The following is an 18,335-nucleotide window of genomic DNA, read 5'->3' as shown; positions in this document are numbered from 1 at the left end:
CCAGACTTCTCTGACCCTGATCCACAGTCCGTGCAAAGCTGAGAGCCGTGAAGGCGACGAGAGACGTGGGACCGGCCATCTTGAAAAGCCTGCTTCTTGCTACTTGTGCAGCTTCTGAGGCACCATCGAAGTTGTGCATTGGGGATTGAGAAGCCCCAGCCCGAGCATCAACTGCACCAAAGATCAGACCCCCACACTCCACGAGTTCTGCGTGGGGCCCTTCTGCATTTTTCTGCTCAACGCATCTGTCCGGTTACTGGTCCGTTGGCTAGTGGCCTCTGTGACGATGAACCTTTGAATCTGTACCACCTGCCTGGTTGCTCCAGGTGGGCCCCTGCTTCCCTGCAAAGGAGTAGCCCCATAGACCTTGCTGGTCTATCCCGAAGCGATTATTCGATTCCTGCGTGGGTTGCATTTGCCAAGGCCTGTTGACTCCAACAGCCGATGCCGCCAACAACGAGATCCTTCGTGGGACAGTCCGTATCCAGCTCCTGGTCGTCGTCGAAACCTCCTGGTCCACGTGGCTGCAGAGTCAAGCTTCACGACATCACCTGATTGCTTCGCAACATCGCCTGGTTCCTTCCTGGTCACTGGCTAGTGACCCAGACTCTGTCCCCTCTGCTTTCAGGTACTCTTCATCCTCGATCCGCCCTTGGATCCACCCGGACACTTCTCTCCTGGTCGCCTGCAGCATCTTTCTTCAAGCTCCATAGGATTCAGCGACAAAACCCCTGACACACTTTGACACCTATGCACCCGCTTCCTGTGGGTGAGGTAACGCGAGTATTTCGGTACTCCTGTGGGTATTGACTATCCTAGTGTCTAAGTTTCAAGTAGCTTTCTCCTAGTCCATCCGGAAGTGCCCTAAAAGAACTAGTTTCCAATTCTTTCGTTCCCATTATAACTCTATGGTAACTCGAGTGTGTGTTAAGACACTGCACACGCCTCCCGTGGGTCTCCTGCTTCCTAACTCTTGGTAGTACAGCGTAGCCCCAGCGATTCCTTAGGCCCTAGGCCTATCCTTTGTTCATGACGTGGTCCTTATACCACTATTTTAGTATATAGTTTTACGTGCCCCTATGGCTCTACTATATTTTGTGCAACTTATTGTATGATAATTGAGTATCTTGTTATGTGCTTATGCCTCTGACCTCATAAAGAGTTCAGAGGGTTGTGTTAGTAATAAATACATATATATTTTTACATATAACCTGTGTGGTGTCCTTTCATTTGGTATTAAAGGGGTTACATATGGTAAAACAGCTGGCTTCACATGCCCTCTTGAGTTCAGCCTAAGACTGCTTTGTCCATGCTACCACTAGGATAGCTGGCCTATAAGGTTGACTTTACAACCATCACCATAAGGGTTGTTTGGACTGATACAGGGTGCCCACTAGAATAGTGGACATCACATATCAGGCCAACTTCTCACACGCACAATTTTCATCTGTGTTCAATTAGTGCCTTTTGTGTCATATTTATGAATTTGCCGAATTTGGCCAGATCCGAGGTCCCCCATGCAGGACTGGAGCAGGGTCACTGCATCAACACATTTTCTGAGCCTATGCCTTAAAAACATTGGTTTTAACAATTTGTGTGGGTGTTGTAGTAGGGCAGGGCAACATATTAGGTGTACCAATGATTCTGCACTATAACATAACATATGTATTTGTAAAGCGCACGTTCACCCTGGGGTATCTTGGCGCTGAATAACAGATGTTTTACTGTTAGCCAACTCAATGGTACTCATTTTATTGACCTCATATGTATGAAAGGCTGAGTGGCCTAGCCAGGATTTGAACCTGTGACCATGAGGTCGAACACAGGCCCCTGCAGTCGATGCATTAGTCCACTGAGCCACCAGACCCAGCATCTATAGTTGCACAACCTGCATCTGGTTATATTGCTCAATGGTTTCAGCCCAGGTTGAGTTCCTTTATTGGCAGGGGGGCTAGGCCCGTCCATTGAATTTCTTTCAAGCACTTCCTTCCTAGGGGGTTGTTCATGCATGGCTGAATTTTGTGCGACTCATTTGCTTTAGATAGGCCGACCAACCCTCTAATGTCCTTGAATCTAGCTATGTCTTCATTCTTTGATATCTGGGCGATTTGATTATTTTGCACCCTCTTTATTGCGGGATAATTTAGTTCCTCTTGGGACCAGGATGCCCAACTCAGCCACTGTCTATCGACAGTACGTCTGCCATGAGTAAGACCTCCGACCCTCGGTCTAGGTCCACTCTATCCCCACAGCTCCGCTGTGCCCAACAGGCCTCGCCAAACAACTCACGGCCAGTTCTCCTGCCTCCACTGCCGCCAGACCCTCACCGCCACCCAGGCCTCCAACACCGCCAATGCCAGCACAGGCGACTGATTAAAATGCAAACCACCGCAATGGAGCGCACACCGCTAGCCCCTCCTCCGGATCGCCCCTCGGGATTCTGGTACTTGTAGTGCAATAGTGGATCACCCAGGTGGGTGCAAGTCGGTACTTGTTGGACTGATGAATCTCTAGACCCGATACATGTCCCGGGTTTTTGGGTATCGCCCGAGACATGGCTCGCGTTTCGGGATAACTTCCCTCATCAGTAGAGAAATGGTTAGGGGTGGAGGAGAAGGCCGCCAAACAACCGTCAATGGCCTCGATGCCCGAACCGGCACGCAGGGCAGCATCCAGGAGCCCGTCGGCTCAAAGCTCAAGGGAGCCAATTAATTGAAACCACCGCAATGGAGCGCACACCGCTAGCCCCTCCTCCGGATCGCCCCTCGGGATTCTGGTACTTGTAGTGCAATAGTGGATCACCCAGGTGGGTGCAAGTCGGTACTTGTTGGACTGATGAATCTCTAGACCCGATACATGTCCCGGGTTTTTGGGTATCGCCGGAGACATGGCTCGGGTTTCGGGATAACTTCCCTCATGAGTAGAGAAATGGTTAGGGGTGGAGGAGAAGGCCGCCAAACAACCGTCAATGGCCTCGATGCCCGAACCGGCACCCAGGGCAGCATCCAGGAGCCCGTCGGCTCAAAGCTCAAGGGAGCCAATTAATTGAAACCACCGCAATGGAGCGCACACCGCTAGCCCCTCCTCCGGATCGCCCCTCGGGATTCTGGTACTTGTAGTGCAATAGTGGATCACCCAGGTGGGTGCAAGTCGGTACTTGTTGGACTGATGAATCTCTAGACCCGATACATGTCCCGGGTTTTTGGGTATCGCCCGAGACATGGCTCGGGTTTCGGGATAACTTCCCTCATCAGTAGAGAAATGGTTAGGGGTGGAGGAGAAGGCCGCCAAACAACCGTCAATGGCCTCGATGCCCGAACCGGCACGCAGGGCAGCATCCAGGAGCCCGTCGGCTCAAAGCTCAAGGGAGCCAATTAATTGAAACCACCGCAATGGAGCGCACACCGAGGGGCGATCCGGCTGCTGGTCATGATGTATCCATTTGTTACAGGATTCATGGTAAATCAAAAATAGTAATCGGACGGTAAAACGTACCTATTCCAAATTAAACATCTAATCCCATTGGATGCTGAAAAGTTATCTGACCATCAACCAGGGCAGAGGAGGGGACGGTAGTTGGGAAGGAGGTAGGTAAAAGGCAGTGATCCGCAAAATGTGATATCAGCTCCGTGGTATAGTGAGAAAACCGATAAATCATGCACGCTCTCATAATAAATAGCAGTGTGCAAGTACACTGCAAAGCAATTAAAGGATGCACTTAAAAAGATTAAATGGTTAAACAGGGAACTCAAAACTCATGACTGCATTGTGCATTTCTAGACTCCAGTGATAGATCGGTATAAAAACACATTTCCTCTGATTTTACTTGTATCTCAAGACCCACAACAATCAAACCATTTCACTTTACTAATTTTATTTTCAGCTAATAGTAGCCATTGAAAGATCACCCAAACTGAAATGAGAATCAAGTGAAAGCTCAAAGGGGTTTTTACACCATTAAGTGTTTACATACGTAAACATGTTGTATGCCACCAACTCTAAAATTCTGAAGACCGAGGGAGTACGACCTTTATAAATATTTACAAACCATTAAATACAAACATCTTTCTGGAAACAAGTCAAATGCAGATGGTTTCTATTTCAGGTTTATATAGCACAAAGCACAATACAACAAGTAATGTTTAAAAGCACAAGATTACTTACATGATTGGAAAAACAAACAAGCGCACGCCGCCTTCGATGGCAGCAGGGAGGAGGGGAGAGAGGAGGGGGCCGGCGCGATTCCCTCGCGGGAGCTAGGGGCTGGCACCCCGATAATTGATAACATTTGGCACCAGCTGCTCGCTCCCACGAATGAATAGCCAGACGTGCACGCGTTGGCATTGGAAGCAATGCTACGCGTGCACGTTTTTGCAGGGAAAGCTGTGCCCATGACATAAGGTCCCTTTCCTATGCAGCGCATGCGCGCTGCATAGGCCGAGACCTAAAAACGGCCTGAAAGCCAAGTACTGGGACTGGGTACATTTATCCGAGCTCAATAATTCCTCGAGGGGTAGGTTAAAAGAAGACTTTGTGGATTTCAAATTGACCATATCACTGGAAGGCTATCTGGACATTTTCCAGTCACCTATAGACAGGAAACTTTACATGCAGTTCAGGTTTGGAACATTTCCCTTAAACTCCTTTACAAGATCATGGCTTTGCAATCAACACATTCCTAGTCATGTCCTTGCTGTTTTGCACCAATTGAATAAATTGCACATGCCTTGAATGCCTGCCTGGCCTATACATCCCCAAAAGCAAGGTGACCAACGCCTTTGTGCACAAAACTGGGTACCTGGGAGCATAGAATAGCTCTGAGTATCCTTAAATCTGACGCCAGACCATTGTTTGCTTGCTCACTTGCTAAATTCCTGGGCCGCATGTGAGGTATTAGAAGGAATTTACAGAAGCCCTGTTCTCCATTGTGATAAATTGTTATGCTAATTCCAGAGTGTTAACTTGTTGCAATGCCGTTATTCTTATTGTAGGAATGTCTTCTGCTACATCACCCTTCGTGGCCTTTAGAGGCTTTTGCTGATTTTACTTGAACCTGTGTATTGCAATGTCTAGTCTCTTTTAATAAGCAAACATTTGTAGTTGTATTAGACATCGCTTCGTTGATTTTAATTATTTGTGTCAAAATGTATTTATTATGTCCATTTGCACTTGTATGGTCTCACGTCAGAAATAAAGTTAAGTAATAATGGAGATTTGAATACCGTGAGGAGGTTTCTTAGAGATGTTAGTTCTGAGCATTGAAGTTACAGTTGTCCTCCATCGTGCTTTCCTGGAGGTGAAGAAAATTAAATCATTAACCACTGTTTCTTTATAGGCGCATAAGTAGGCATCCAATATGAGCGTTTCAGGGTTCCGTTTGAACAATTTATGTTTGAACTTTTTAGTTGTGTTTTTGGATAAATTAGGCGGGAAGTTAATCTTAAAAGCATCCCGGATTCCCGGCCAAAATGTGACAGCAGGCTATCACTAGTGTTCACATTATTGGGAGCCATGTGAGTATTGTTGCACCAGAAAAAGGGTCACGCTTAAAAAGACATTTTTTTAAATTAGACTAATTGAGAAATTAGAGGAGGTGTAAAAAGGGTGAGGGGCGGATAGGCTCCCATGAATTTGCAAGTGGACCGCTTTGGTAAACTTTGGGTATTGACACTTTTAATGCTGAAAAAATGTCCAATATGATTGCCCCTTAAAGATAATCAGTTGATAATGAGCATGGGTTCATTCCTTTATTTAATGTGAAAAGTTGTTAGAAATAGCTAGTGGAGCCTTTAAAGTGTGTGTTAAGGATTTGATACCATTCAAGGATGGCTCCCCATTTGGAGATGTGGTGCTGTCTTTGTATTAGTGAAGTCCTTCTATGCTTTCCATAACATGGAATCATTCAGTCCTTCTATTTTGTTGAATAAGAAGGGCTGCCCTCTTAAACAAGCAGTTGCAAGGAATTCAGTCTCGCCTTTGGGACCTTAAATGTATTTAGCTATGCAGCACATTAGCCTGGGTGCTGAAACATTTACTGTTATTTAACATAGAGGGAAAGTAAGGACCAAACTGGAGAGTAATACTGCTTTTCAGCAGGAAATGGTATAGTCCAAAGCTCTGTTTTTAAAATAAAATCAGGACCTTCGGTGGTCATATAACTCAAAATACCAGATTAGAAAAAAATATTATTGTCTACAGGTGCTCCTGGAAGACAGTTTCTACGACTGGAATCTAGAGAATGCTAAAGTGATTCTGTTATTTTACTGACCTTTGCTGGTTAAATAGAGGTAGTTTCAAATCGACCAAATTATTTGCATACAAAAATTACTTCACATCATTCCACTATTCGATTCAAAAAGTACACTTTATGAACACAGCATTTTATCTCAAAAATTCATTTTTATTTGTATCAAAAAGTTCTTAATTCTTTTTTTAATTATTTTTCATATTTCATTTCTTTTTTTATTTAAATTCAGTCCATTTAACACTTAACAAACAGTAGACATCAGTTCTACAATGTATATGTTCATTGATACATATATTTCTCTGCTACTATTTCTAAAATAATTACATAAAAAACACACACCTAATATCGTTAAATCCCCCTGGATCACTTCATTCATACACCACAACTCCCATACCACTAATTCCACTCTCATACCATCAATACCAACTATATCCCAACTAGGTACTCAAGATGTCTCTATAAAAATTGTATGAGACCCAGCACTAGAATGGTCTACGCGCGTTTCGGTGGTTTTAAAAGTTGTCCAAACACCACCTTCTTCAGGACCTTGTAAAGATATGACACATATGGGCTCCAGGGGACCAGTTAGTGTTGCTACTTGCAAAGAATAGAAATTCCAATATACCAAATGGTACCACTAGAAATACAGAGTTGTCCGTTTATAAGTTCGGGGAGTTTCTTTGTCAATCGATCTTATGCACACAGATTGAGGTCCACATATTATGTAAGGGCAGACGATTTGTTCCAGTTCTCTGATATACAACGATAGTATTGTCCTTGGGAATAGCGCTCTTTTAAATATCCCTTAGTTGTATCTGTACTGTAGTTGCTTTTAAAAGTTCCTCACGATAGTCCAATATAATATCCTTTGCAATACCTTAGGGATGGCGTCCTTTCAATTTCCCTTTCTTTATATTTGCGCTGTAGTTTAATTTTGGTTGTCACCCAAGGTGTTCTCATAAAATCTTTTATGCAATACCTTCTCTCTTAGAACTCCGTCATTGTCCTTCAATCCGTTGTGCCTCTGCAAAGTATAGCTCAAAGGCTTTGAGCTATACTTTGCAGAGGCACAACGGATTGAAGGACAATGACGGAGTTCTAAGAGAGAAGGTATTGCATAAAAGATTTTATGAGAACACCTTGGGTGACAACCAAAATTAAACTACAGCGCAAATATAAAGAAAGGGAAATTGAAAGGACGCCATCCCTAAGGTATTGCAAAGGATATTATATTGGACTATCGTGAGGAACTTTTAAAAGCAACTACAGTACAGATACAACTAAGGGATATTTAAAAGAGCGCTATTCCCAAGGACAATACTATCGTTGTATATCAGAGAACTGGAACAAATCGTCTGCCCTTACATAATATGTGGACCTCAATCTGTGTGCATAAGATCGATTGACAAAGAAACTCCCCGAACTTATAAACGGACAACTCTGTATTTCTAGTGGTACCATTTGGTATATTGGAATTTCTATTCTTTGCAAGTAGCAACACTAACTGGTCCCCTGGAGCCCATATGTGTCATATCTTTACAAGGTCCTGAAGAAGGTGGTGTTTGGACAACTTTTAAAACCACCGAAACGCGCGTAGACCATTCTAGTGCTGGGTCTCATACAATTTTTATAGAGACATCTTGAGTACCTAGTTGGGATATAGTTGGTATTGATGGTATGAGAGTGGAATTAGTGGTATGGGAGTTGTGGTGTATGAATGAAGTGATCCAGGGGGATTTAACGATATTAGGTGTGTGTTTTTTATGTAATTATTTTAGAAATAGTAGCAGAGAAATATATGTATCAATGAACATATACATTGTAGAACTGATGTCTACTGTTTGTTAAGTGTTAAATGGACTGAATTTAAATAAAAAAAGAAATGAAATATGAAAAATAATTAAAAAAAGAATTAAGAACTTTTTGATACAAATAAAAATGAATTTTTGAGATAAAATGCTGTGTTCATAAAGTGTACTTTTTGAATCGAATAGTGGAATGATGTGAAGTAATTTTTGTATGCAAATAATTTGGTCGATGAGGGAAAATTTTGATACTATTGTATATTCATTCTCCTCTTTTTCCCTGACCCTACGGTCTTATAGAGGAGGTCCCGTTATATTGCATTTAAATAGAGGTAGTTGCCAGAAAAATAAAAAAAAGAACGTCCCTCAGCATCAAGACAGTTGTTCAACAAGAAGAAAACAATTCTGGTATTTTACGGACCTCTAGTGGTCGTTTTCAATCAAGACAGTTGAATAGAGGCATTTTAACTGAAAAAAGTCCCCATGCGGAAGCAGACATGTCCTAGGGCTGAACTCCAGAGCCCAAAAAGTACATACACATATAAGTATATACTAAAGTATATACAAGAGTTCTTGAAAGCTCGACCTAAAAAGTTTAGGCTTCGACCTCAATTTTTGCTGCACCAGTCCCCAGGACATGTGAACGAAGCATTACATTAGTCCATTACAGAACATACTGGCCTCCCACAGAAAATGGATAATACCGTAGACCACGCGGATCAAATTCAGAACAAGTTTTACTAAAAAAAATTCTTCTTTGCAACCCAAGACCTATTTTGCTGTAATTTTACTTCTTAAAAAAACCTAGCAAAGTAGCAAGCCAAGAAAGTTTCTTCCTGAAACGATGGCAGGCTTCTAGACAGGGAGCAAGTTAGGTGTAGTGGTTACTGGTAGGACGTGGCCCTTACCACAGGATAAAGAGGACGACTAAACAGATGTTGCTGCTGGTGGTTGCATGCCCTAGCAGTACAGCCCATTTTCACTCTCAAAAGGGCACAGAAAGCAAAAAGACAAGGTAGAGAAACTCCTTGCTCATTAACCTTAATCTAGAGCTCTCCCTCCTACACCACATTGTGCCATGGTGACAGCAAGCAGAAACATGTCAACTGCAAGCAGAAACATGTCAACTCCAAGGCACGGGATTTCAGGAAGATGTAGTAGGCAAGCTAGCAGAATTCATTCAGTTGTTGTCCCGGCACGCTACAGCCCCGTCAGACTCTTTTAAAACAAAGATGGCTGCTTAACGGGGTCCGGACAGTGAAAGAATCAGCTTTGGTTCTTTTTTCCTGTACTTTACCGTCAGACTTGGCCAGATTTAGGAGTTACATGTCCGAGCTGCGTCTTAGGCTTATTGAAGAAGATTGGTCTGGCAATATAAAAGGCCATCTTGTCTGTTACAAAATCAGACTCCAGCAATTAGTTTGTGATGGTGCCTTTTTAAACGCCAACCTTAGTAGATATATCAAATTTGCAATAAAGTTGAACTGGTAATCTCTCACCTTTTTAATGTACATAACATATTTTCTTTTATTTGGTGAAGATAATGCCGTACATGAACTAATTTTGTATGAATGTTTCTAAACAATTTTGCGCCTCATTTTTTAAAATGTATTCAAGTCACATTGCAAATGGTTTTAAGTAACTGTACAATAAGAATAAAATTCATTCAATTAAAAAAAACCATTAAATTAATTCGAGTTCATTCAGGAATAAAAGGCTTAGTCTCAGAAGGATTCAAGCACATTTCTTTATACATTGCAGTTCAAAAACAAACAAAAACTAAACGTATACTCAGTTTGTCATGCTATAAATTAAAACTGCAGGGATCCAAATGAATCACATGCACAATGTACAAACACATTCCATTATAAATAGGGCTCCCGGTTTTATGGTATTTATTTGTTTGACATTTCCGTCTATATTTATCCATATTTATTATGGGTTTTGTGAAAAAAAAATATACCAATAAATATGCAGTCATGCTGGAATGGCGGCCAGAAAATATGCAGATGTAGTATCAGTGTTGTGCATATCTACTGCTGTTCAAGCCCCTCTACTAAAATTCCTTTTTTTTTTAATCCCTTACCCATCAATCCACACAGTTATTGACCTGGCAGTCATGGCAAAGTGTACTTAGAATCACTCAAAAAGCACCCAATTTGCATTTTCATTCACATTTAAAAATAAATACAGACAAGAAAATAAATGGTTTTCTGTCTATATTTATCTCTAAAAATCAGTAAAAAAAGAACGCAGGAAGCCTTAATTATAAAGCTTCGACAAGACACCAACCAAATGATATATGGGATAAAGTTCCCACTGCTGTACATTATAAAAATATTTCAAGTCAACAAGGAGTTCCATGACTATTATAAAGGAACGAGCCTAAAGGTTGCGCTGCAGAAGGTGCTTTATTGACTAGGATATATCGCCATCACCCTTTACACAAACCACTGAAATCCTTGGTGTCTTGCTCTTTCACATTCACTGAATAAAAAGCAGTCTCGGTACTGTGAAATTAAACATCTAAGAGCAGTTTATAATATAGTTATTTCAAAAATTACTATCAGTTTAATGTAAGGGAGGAAAGAAAAAAAACGTTGTGCCTCAGACTGTAGAAATATGCAGAGATTCAATCTTTCCTGCAGTGACCTACAGCATGGAAAAACCATGTTTCCATAAATATCTACCTACTGCTGATCACTTTTACTTTTTGTTAAAAGATATCAAAAGAAGGAAAATCCAGTTCCCGTTTTCCTTGTTGCTCTGCGCCCTGCCTTTCACCTTGACTGCTGACTCTTTGGCTCTGGCAGCGGGCATTGTGAAGTCACATGTCGATTGCATTAAGTTATTACAGTTGAGCAACTAGCTCATTTCAGGTGACAAGAGGTGCTGCAAGTTAACTCTGATAAATCCGTTAGAGATGGGCTTTTATACGGGGATTTCAAGCTCCCATGTATTATATATGGGGTAAAGTATCCCCTGCCGTACATTTTAAGTATATTTCAAGTCACTGAATGGAGGAATGTGGCCGAAGGCAAAGTTTCTTTATAAGGTCACGGAACTCCAAGGCGACTTACAATGTACCTATAATGTACACCAGGGGGTACTTTTATTCCTTATAATACATGGCCCCAACATCACCCTTCCAACAAATAACCTAAATCCTTCATGTTGTTCTTCCATATGAAAAATATTTGTTGTGAAAAGATGTTTCAATCAGTTTAATAAAAGTCAGATTATAAGAATGCAGTAGCTAAGACTGTGTGGAAACATACAGAGAGATTCCACCTTTTCTATAATTAACTAAAGCATGCATAAAATAATCCCGTTACCACACATCTCATTCCTGCAGATCACTGTTTATCTAGAAAATCAGAGCAGAATAAGAAAAAGCCAGGCTTCATCCATTGTTGCGGTTTAAACTGCAGTTTTAATTATGCTATGTGACCTGCCTTTCCCCTTAGCTCCTAGTCCCTGCAGCGGGCATTACAGTAATTAGTTATTACAGTTGAGCAAGTGTGTCCTTACTTTATTACAGGCTTCTGGAGACATCACTAGTCACTTGTACTACGGAAACTAGAGGAGGGCTTTTATTTAGGGATTGCAGGCTCCTGTGTATTGTATGTGGTGCAACAGCCTGGCTAATGGATTCTGGGTAATACAATACAAATATAATAATGTGTAAGTTGCTTCCCCTATTGCACCATACTACTTCCCTTCCACACCTCTCCACATACTGTTGCTCCACATCATCCATTCCCCACTCCTTTCAAAAAAGGTACTATAGGAACTATGTAGTCAAGTGCTACCTGCCGTCTGCATGTGGTAGGCTCTGTACCATTATCAACATTACCATCTCTTCCAAAGTACAACTTGTGAGTCATCTCTCTCCTTGCATTAAACACATCCACCTCCACTTCACCTGTACCCTTTTCCCACACTGCCCATCTCATGATTCATTACTCCCACCATACCCCCCAACACTTGCCTATCAAGCCCAACTCCACCACCTACCTCCTTTCTCACTTTACAAAACAAGTCCCATAACCTCTATTTACACATATTATGGCCCTCAGACTTCACAGACTCCTTGGCCCACACAACCTTGTTGAGCCACCCATGGGAGCCAAAGGAAAGCTGCCTGTAAGCAACTTCAACTGGTAAAAAATATCAAATAACGCACACAGATCACAACGGGCAACAACACAAGGGGCACAGGGTCACGAAAGGGGAAGTTTGCAACCTACGCTTGGATCAGATCTCACACACAATGGGTAGATTGTTAAGGCAGCCAAATAACTCCATGTCAATGGACTACAGCATTAGAGCTCTGACATTTTCAAAATTCATTGTTTGCATGTGTATTAAGTCGATTTACTTTACTCATCTGAAACAACACTACCAACTACCATATTACAAGGATTTGTTGAATGAAAGCCAATGGCTGAATACAAGCTGTCTCATGTCATCTTATTTCCAGTCCTTGGCAAACCTTGCCATCTGGAAATCCTAGAGATCGTCTACAATGGCAATTACAACCACGGCCATAGCATATAAGCACAAGGCTCCGCGTCGCAAGACCCTTTTTCTCCTTTTAACGCATCACTGGGACTACCCGTGCCCCAAACTGACAAAAACACCAGATAAAGGGGGGGCGCTACAGGGCGTATGGCAAGATGGCCGCACCCTAGTGAGGCTCTGCCCGGCTGAGAAATAATCCAACAATTATCCGCCTAATAACTGCTACATCTAAGTATCTACAGCAATTTGTACAGTCTGGCGCCATAGTACCCTTCCATTTCTGGTGCTCTGCAGCAGATTTAAGATCTTCTTAAGAGTTCCTTGATGCTTAAATGAGTGTAAATTCAGAAATGTATAGGTTACCTGATCTTCACTGCTTGATTTTGCTTGCGAGAAAGTGTCAGTCGTTGAAAGTCACTCATGAGTACATTGAAATCACAAAAATGTCACACATAAGCAATCTGAAACCTTGGCAGCTATGAAGTACCAAACTCTCTCATGTGGCCTGAACTCGAGAAGCATCTAGTGAGTGGCGGCAAACACGCACCAAATACTGCAAGCAGTGAGAGCAGTGTCGAGCAGCCTCCAGACAGAAAACATTTAAGACACTGTGAAAACTTTACTGGCGCCACCCGATCCTCGTGCCGCGGGGGCCTGCCCAAATGATAAATCATATCTGGGGCCAGCCTTGGGCAAAAATGAATCATCAGACACATTGTTGCAATGAGTCTTACGTGGTCATGCTGTCACATGACTGCAACTGGAGCCAGAAGGCATAGCTGAGCCAGCCCCCAGGCCCTGCAGTAGTCAGTGTGTGATAGCAGCGCGATTGTGCCCTGCGTTGCTCACTCACAGCGCTTCGGCTTGACAGCTTTAGGTAAATGTGTGACTTTGCATTTTAGTGCAGTGAAGGGGACCACCCCACTTGAATGCGTCGTTCTATCCTCTGATGCGTGGTTCCTGGCAGGGCTGGGATTAATTCAGGAAGTGTGTAGAGGCAATTCGGAGGCCTTGCGAGAATGAGACTGTGCTGGGAGCGCGCAAGGATGTAACCCACATTGGAGTGCCACACCTGGGTAGGAAGCAGACTCCAACAAAGCGCAGAGCTCTCAAGCAGGCTCCAACGATGTATAATGCTAACAAGGCCCAAACTCGAACAGAGGCGAGAGGGACAGCTTCAAGGCAACATGAGCGAGAGAGTCTATGTTGCATGGTGAGTTAGCAGGAATCGAGGACAGAGTGGGGATGGTCCCCCGAAGTCCAGGTAAAGGGTGTCTGTTTCAGTATAAGAAGTTCCTTAATTTGATGTACTAGCACATTACGGATGGCAGGGCATAAGGCAGGATATTCACAGATATTAGAGCCTAAGCCCAGGAGCACCCTTAAGGTGCTCCTACTCTGCGGCCATTTTGTCTCTATAACAATGGCAACAATTTTTTCTAATACGATCCTCTTGTCACTGAAAATGGGAAGAGGGTGATCCTAGCACAACAAGCCATTTGTTGCCATGTTTAGAAAAGAAAAACATACGCTTTCTAGAACAGCCCTTTTTCTCAAACAAAATACAAATTATCTATATTTTGGCTATTTCCCCAGTTTCCTCTGGGGAAATCTACAAACCTTAGGTACAATTAGAATCCCCAGGATGTTGGGGGAAAAAAGACATACATTTGGCGTGGATACTTTTTATGGGAAAACAATTATGAAGGCTTACTTTCTAACTACTCCCAAACATTGAAAGAAGGGCTCACCCCAATGGGGGGTTTCAGTTTAGCAGCCAAGTGGTTAAAGACTTTCTTTGTTTTGCCAGCCCTAGCTGCCTTTCCTTCAGATTCTGAATTCAGGATTCCAAGGTTGATTTACAATCCCAAAAAAGTAATGTGCTGGGCTTTACCGTGGACCTTACTTTGTTCCTTTCAGATAAGGTTTCAGAGATGAGGATGTGCTTCTGGAGCTCTCCTTGAATTTAAGATGGAAAACAGGCTTCAGTGTGCCTTTTATTGGAGAGCAGCGCCAAAGATGGCTATTGTTCTTGCAAGAATGGACACTCATGTAAGGTGTTCACGGTTAACATCGTGGCGTTTCATTTAGGTCCGCAAGAGTGACCATCACTTGGAATCTCGGGGACAGCAGCCTGTGAACAACACCTAAAGGAGTTGAAAACTAGACAGGGGCTTGCCAAGAGTTCTTGGGAAGACAGTACTTAGATGTGGAGAGGATGTCCCATTTCTAATGGACTGGGAGAGGAAAGTGAATGCCAAGAATGCAGAGCTATGGGGAGTACAGTAATGACACAATCATGTTGAGAAGGACATCTGACAACAGACAGCCCCAGATTTTACAATTTAGAGCCTACCTTTTAAGTGAAATTTGTAAATCAAAGTACCTTGCAGTAGAACCTTCTGAATAGGTGATCAAATTAGGGCCATCAAGTTAGTGGGTTACCTCCAAACTTACACAAATATGCAGTGCCAATTAAAACAGCACATTCGTGCTGAATCCCTTTGAGGTAGGTGGGACTGGCTATATCCTATGACAAAGTTAATGGTTACTTGTGGCATCAGGCCCTTTTTAGGTCTCGCCTACACAACGCACATGCTTTGCATAGGAGGGGACCTCATGTAATCGCCTTGCTTTTTGGGCCAAAAACGTGCACGCGTTCCATTGCCATCAATGGCAACGCGTGCACGTGAGGCGATCTACTTGCGGGAGCGCGCGCCACCAAATGGCAGCAATTATCTCTCCCACAAGTGCAGGCCCCCCTCCTCCCCCTACTGCCGTGCAAGCTTGTTTTTGTCTTCATTTGGGTGAGGAGGCGCCATATGGGAGCTTGATCGAGATCGCGTGGGGGAGGTGTGCTACGGCTTTCAATTTCGCGGCCGCGAGTTTGTTTGTTATTCTTCATTTGGGTGAGGGCTTGTTTTTTTTTTATATACGCCATATACCCCTTTTAAAAAAAGAGACCGGGGAATGGGGTTAAGCACAATTGCACCTATCCGGAGTGCTCTTTTCAAAAGCCCCTAAATCTCCTAAGACTGAAACTGTCTTACTCTCAAATATAGCACAACTTGGTCCAGCACACACATTTTATCACAAATATCCAAAGAGACAAACCCGAAAAATATTTGTTTTATGCTTTTATCACAATTTGCAAGTCTTCATTATCATTAGAAAGCCAGACAGCTGGTGATAAGTGCGGTCTTGGGAGTGAGGTAGCAGGGGAGGGGCTACTATTGGTGTGCGGTCAAAGACAGCTGGTGATAAGTGCGGTCTTGGGAGTGAGGTAGCAGGGGAGGGGCTACTATTGGTGTGTGGTCAACCTGTGAAAATTATAAGAGCAGGAAACACTCTGCGTGTTTAAAACATCTGTTTTTAATGGGGATAATGAGTAACTGGGTGTTCGGGCGATCTCTCCCAGTGCCCCCTGCCCCCTCACCTCCTCCGGTTCACACTTAGAGACTGTGATCTCTGAATATGAGGCAAACACCCCTACATGGAAACAGCCTCTGTGATCACAGGCCACACACATGGTAAATATACAGCACAGTTTCAGTCAAATGTTTATTCGGAATTTTATCTTTAAAACAATGCATAAAAAAGACAATAATCCAATATCACAATGCTTAGGACCTTTATAGATGAGTACTGTCATTAAAATAAAACACTTTCGCCATAAAAATAGAAGGTCAGTTCCAGGAATACTAAAACTATAGAAACTGAAGACACTAGTACCATCAAGTGGCTAACAAGGCCCATTTATCTATCAGACATTTATGGAGTGTGGCAAATCAACTGTGAGGGCCTCCAGGCGCTGGAGATGTTCGCTGCTTGGAGGTTAGATCATGCAAACATCCAGGTCTTTAATTCTCTTCTGATTTGGTGGAGTGACGGTGCAGTCCTAAGGTGCAGGGGGAAGCTGTTCCAAGACTTGGCTGCCAGGTGCGAAAAGGAGCATCATTAGCTGTTGGCTCGCCGGATCTGTGGGGTGTCAGCGAGGGAGACGGAAGCTGATTTAAGGTGTCTAGTCAGTTAGTGGATGGTCAGGCATTTGTTGATGGATGCTGGTTCATTAAGCAGGGCCTTGTAGGCATGGTCAGCATCTTCAACTGGCATCTCTTCTGAATCAGGAGCCAGTGTAGTTTCTTGAGATGTGGTGTGAAGTGGGTCCTTCTGGGGAGGTAAAGTATGAGTTTTGACGCCGAGTTCTGTATTGTCTGGAGTCTCTTCAGGCAGCGTGCAGTAATTCCTAAGTAGAGCATGTTTCTGTAGTACAGTCTGCTGTTGATGAGTCCTTCTGGTGTTTGTCGGGAGCAACCTGAAACTCTTGAGGAGCATGTGAAGGGTGTGGAAGCAGGGGAATGAGACTGTGTTGACTTACTTCTCCATGGACAGCTTGCTATTCAGGCTGATGCTGAGATTGTGGGTGTGGTCTGTTGGGTCAGGGCCGGACTGGTAATTCCGGGCACCGGGCAATCCCCCAGTAGGCTGGATGGGTTGGGGGCCGGTTTTGTGACAGTCGGACGGTTTTGTTGCTGGGGCTGATGTGGACCCTGACCAACAGTGATGATTCAGAGAGTCAGTTTAGTAGTCTGACTGTTGACAGACAGACAGACTATTTGAACTCCGTGTCACTCTCGCGATCTGATTTCATTTAGGCTATTATCATATGATTATTAATAATCCACCTGGAAGTGGCTGCACCATGATGACGTGCGCAGCAAGCAGTCAATGTCTCCACCGCGGTCTTACGTTCACCCTTAGGGTGGGGTCTGGAGTGGACCTGGTGAATGTGATCATGCACATTGGGGCTCACTGAGTCGTGGAATAAAACATGTGCGTGACTGGTGGTAAGGCTAGGTCGAGGAGGCAGGCATCTCAGAGCCAGAGAGACGACTGACAAAGAGTGGCACCCCGTAATTTAATTATTTCTGGCCTGCCCCCGGGAATGCCGCCCACAGGTGGGTCTCCTGAGTGTCCATCCAGTGTTTAGCCATGCAACAGTTGATGTTGTTGCACCAAGGATATTGTGCTGCATAACTAAATATTTATAAGGTCCAAAAAGCGAGACCTATTGGCTATGCCAATGCTTGTTTCAAGCTGGGACAGAGATATTCCACCAAGGACCACAGACTAATTCAATGACAAAAAACACAAAAACATGGAAAATCCAGGAAAGGGATTACATGCTATATACAGCTCAATCAGTGAAAATTATACTGCATGCCCAATTCAAATCTTGTATATTGTATATGGCATATGGAAAAGGGAGTTCATGTTTTTCTTCATTAACACATCAAATAATTTAATTAATTCTGAATTGCTTATTCCTTTTATTAAGTTGAGCAACTTGAAACAAAAATAACAAAGACAATCTATTTCAGATTTGCTATTGATTTGATAAGGAGTAATCAAAGTAGAAATTACCCCAAAAACTTACCAAAGTGTTTTTCTATTTTAACCACAAAGTGATAGTTGTGTCTTTCAACCAGATTCACAGCGAGTCCCTTTTTACCGAAACGACCTGTACGTCCAATACGGTGCAAGTAGGTTTCAAAATCAATACTGCCATCCTTTGTCATTGGGAGATCAAAGTTGATGACTATGGACACCTGTTCAACATCAATGCCTGTAAAAAAGAATCATATTTTATACTCCAACTTAAATTTTATATATATATATATATATATATATATATATATATATATATATATATATATATACACACACACACACACACACACACACACATATGTGTATAC

At 43.0% G+C, this 18,335-nt stretch overlaps 1 protein-coding gene across 3 annotated transcripts in view; it reads right to left on the bottom strand.

Moving 5' to 3' along the window:
- The window catches only part of LOC144824974 (ATP-dependent RNA helicase DDX25-like), a 2,510,053-nt gene that overhangs the window by 255,958 nt on the left and 2,235,760 nt on the right, over nucleotides 1–18,335 (bottom strand). For all 3 annotated transcript variants that reach the window (XR_013609216.1, XM_078683906.1, XM_078683905.1), the window contains exon 11: nucleotides 18,014–18,202. Coding sequence is in view for 2 of the 3 variants with exons in the window: in XM_078683906.1 (XP_078540032.1) it covers nucleotides 18,014–18,202 (189 nt within the window). In the remaining variant the exon portion in view is untranslated. The remainder of the gene's footprint in view (nucleotides 1–18,013; nucleotides 18,203–18,335) is intronic.

The sequence above is a fragment of the Lissotriton helveticus genome, chromosome 3_1 (genome assembly GCF_964261635.1).
Source record: "Lissotriton helveticus chromosome 3_1, aLisHel1.1, whole genome shotgun sequence".
Classification (NCBI taxonomy): domain Eukaryota; kingdom Metazoa; phylum Chordata; class Amphibia; order Caudata; family Salamandridae; genus Lissotriton; species Lissotriton helveticus.
The sequence above is the reverse complement of the archived record's forward strand: the minus strand, read 5'-3'. Positions and strand labels throughout refer to the sequence as shown.